This window comes from Tigriopus californicus, chromosome 9 (genome assembly GCF_007210705.1).
Source record: "Tigriopus californicus strain San Diego chromosome 9, Tcal_SD_v2.1, whole genome shotgun sequence".
NCBI lineage: Eukaryota > Metazoa > Arthropoda > Copepoda > Harpacticoida > Harpacticidae > Tigriopus > Tigriopus californicus.
The window spans coordinates 14523255-14525946 of NC_081448.1; the positions used below are offsets into that span (position 1 = coordinate 14523255).

Sequence of the window (2692 nt, forward strand, 5' to 3'; positions counted from 1 at the left end):
TTTCTGAATGGTCTGAAAACTCCCAATACCTCTAGTTTTGGGACACACTCTTTGGAACACACTCATCAAAGGAATTAGATGCATTTGAAGGCTCTTTACTTGCCTTTACGTGGCTTTTGTTTCAAAGAGGAGATGAAGCACCCTCATGAAACCCTCATATCCGAACCTGTGTTAGTTGTGGGTTTGAAAATACGTTTGTTTTTGAGTCAAAGATTTAGCCAGCATGTCATTCATGACGAAATCGGTTTCACTTGACCTTTGTACTTGAGTAAAACGATCCTAGAATAAGAATTTCGTAATATCGAATGAAAAGCGATGAGCTTCAATTAACGTCACTTATGAAAAAGGTTGAAGACCAATATAAAAAAAAAAAATGTAAATAAAGAAGTTGTGGCGAACAATTGTACTAAAAAAACTCAGTCATCTAAATTCGTTCGTCCGTCTACTTCCGATTCAGAAGAAAGACAAAATAAGATTAAGAATTTGTAACTCGAATGACTCGTCTTCGCTCTGCTTTTAAAGTGCTCAAGTTTTTGTCACAAAGACTCCGTCAAGGTCTCCGCTCTCGAAACCAAAATCATAGTATTAAGTAGGACCTTATCTAATCTTGGATTTACGAAATAAGACACATTTGAAACATGAATATAAAATTTTATGAAAGACAAATCAAACTGTCTCATACCTTAAAACCAAAGTAGCCTTTCATGTTTGAAAACATCTTTAAGTTGTGATTCATGAACAAGAATAGTTTAATAGTAGCGTTGTCACTATGAGAAACTTTTTGGACTTCGGAAAATAGTAGATTTTTTCTGTAGACCCTGAAACTAAGCCGGGCCAGTATTCAAGATACTTTTGAAGTTTACATGAAAATGAACAGGCAGTTACTTAGGCCAAGGGTTAATTAGGGCAAATCAAACATGGTCTTGGTACGTAGGCAATTTTTCAGTGAAATTAGCGATCAAGCTTCGTGTACCGGAGGTAATGCGCTTTCATTGCAACGAATGACGAAAAGGCACTGTCTGAAAGTCATACACGCACGTGCCTCAATTTCTGATTCGAATTCATGATCAATTTATTTTGTTTTCTGGCGCAACAGTCCACCTTATTTAGAGCATTCTCAGTTAATCTCCACCCTTGAGCTTCAATTTAGGAACGATCGATTGTTGAGTAGCACACGGACACAACCCAGGGAAGTCAAGAAATTGTGCTTTGAAAGCAGGAATCCCAAATTGATGGCCCTTGATCGGGACTTGACTACAGAAAACAAGGCACTGATAAGGTCAACATCACAATCATGTTCCATCTTGTCGACACCATTATTCAATAGACCCCTCCTTGTTGTCCATTGGAGAAAAAAATACGAAGACTCAACACTTTTCTTCCCGATCACGGGCCATCAGCAGCAGCCAGTTAAAAACTCATTCAAGACGTCAATGTTCCAAAACGGCGCCCGTCTCACGTCTATATTATTATCGGGTCTTCTTTCCCCCAGGAACAACGGCTAGTTTTACAATTGACTTGGGATCAATCCTTGGCATCCCCAATGCCATCCGCATTAATGGCAAACACGGCTTCACTCTCCGGCAAACAGGGTGAATCGTAGATCTTACATATCCGTTGCTCGCCACGGCCTTTCCGGAAAGACAATCGGGTGGTGGAGGCGTGAGCCATGATATTGCCCCCAATGGGCTTCTTGGGATCGGCCGCAAACATGGCCGCCCCATCCACTTGGGCCACTACCTGATTGGTGATCACCACCGCCACGCCAAACTCATCCGAAAGCCGGAGCAACATCCGTAAAAAGCGCGCCAAGTGCATTTGTCGCGAAGACAGCTCGCCGCGACCGCTGAAGTCCGTCCGATACAAGGCCGTGGCCGAATCGACGATAATGAGGGCATAACGGGATTCCGCCATCATGGCCGAGGCCTGGATCAATAGTTGGGACTGATGGTCCGTGTTGTAGGCCCGAGCATAGGCCACATTGTCCAGGACATCATTGCCGCACAGCCCATAGCGTTCTGCCGTGGCTAATAATCGCTCGGGGCGGAACGTGCCCTCCGTGTCAATATACAAACATTTTCCCTCGGCCCCGCCCAAATCAATGGGCAACTGACACGTCACGGCCAAAGTGTGACACAACTGAGACTTGCCCGTGCGGAACTCGCCGAACAATTCCGTGATGGAACCGGTTTCGATCCCGCCATTGAGCAATTTATCCAATTCCTTGGAACCCGTGGTGACCTGAATGATCTGGGATCGCCGCAGATGCATTTCGGTGGCCGTGGTGAACCCCGTGGGCACGAGTTTTTGACCTTCGGCCAGAATCTTATCGGCCTTGGCCTCGGATATGCCCTTGATGGTCAGGAGATTCTTCTTGGGCGCGTACACCACGGATTCGATGGTGTTGTAACCGGCCTCGGCCAATTTCTTGATGTCGCCGGCCGAGATTCCGTGCTGCTCCAAACCGATGATGGGCAAAGGACCCAAACTCTCTTCGCCCGCGACGGCCCCCTCCGGGACCTGCTCACTTTGAACCTGCGGGCGGGCCGATTCCGTGGGGTGAGCGCGCATGGCGGAAGCCGAGGAGGCCATGCTGGAGCTCCCGAATACAAGGATTGAGTGAGCTCCCGGACTCACGGACTCAGAATTTGGATGGAATCTCACAAATGGACATCATCGGAGTCATCGGGAT

The 2692-nt window shown here is 46.5% G+C and overlaps 1 protein-coding gene across 1 annotated transcript; it reads right to left on the reverse strand.

Moving 5' to 3' along the window:
- Window positions 1–1054: 1054 nt before the first annotated feature.
- Window positions 1055–2686, reverse strand: LOC131887479 (DNA repair protein RAD51 homolog 1-like). The gene has a single exon (XM_059236105.1). The coding sequence runs from the start codon at window positions 2590–2592 to the stop codon at window positions 1525–1527; it is 1068 nt and encodes a 355-aa protein (XP_059092088.1). The 5' UTR covers window positions 2593–2686; the 3' UTR covers window positions 1055–1524.
- Window positions 2687–2692: the final 6 nt, after the last annotated feature.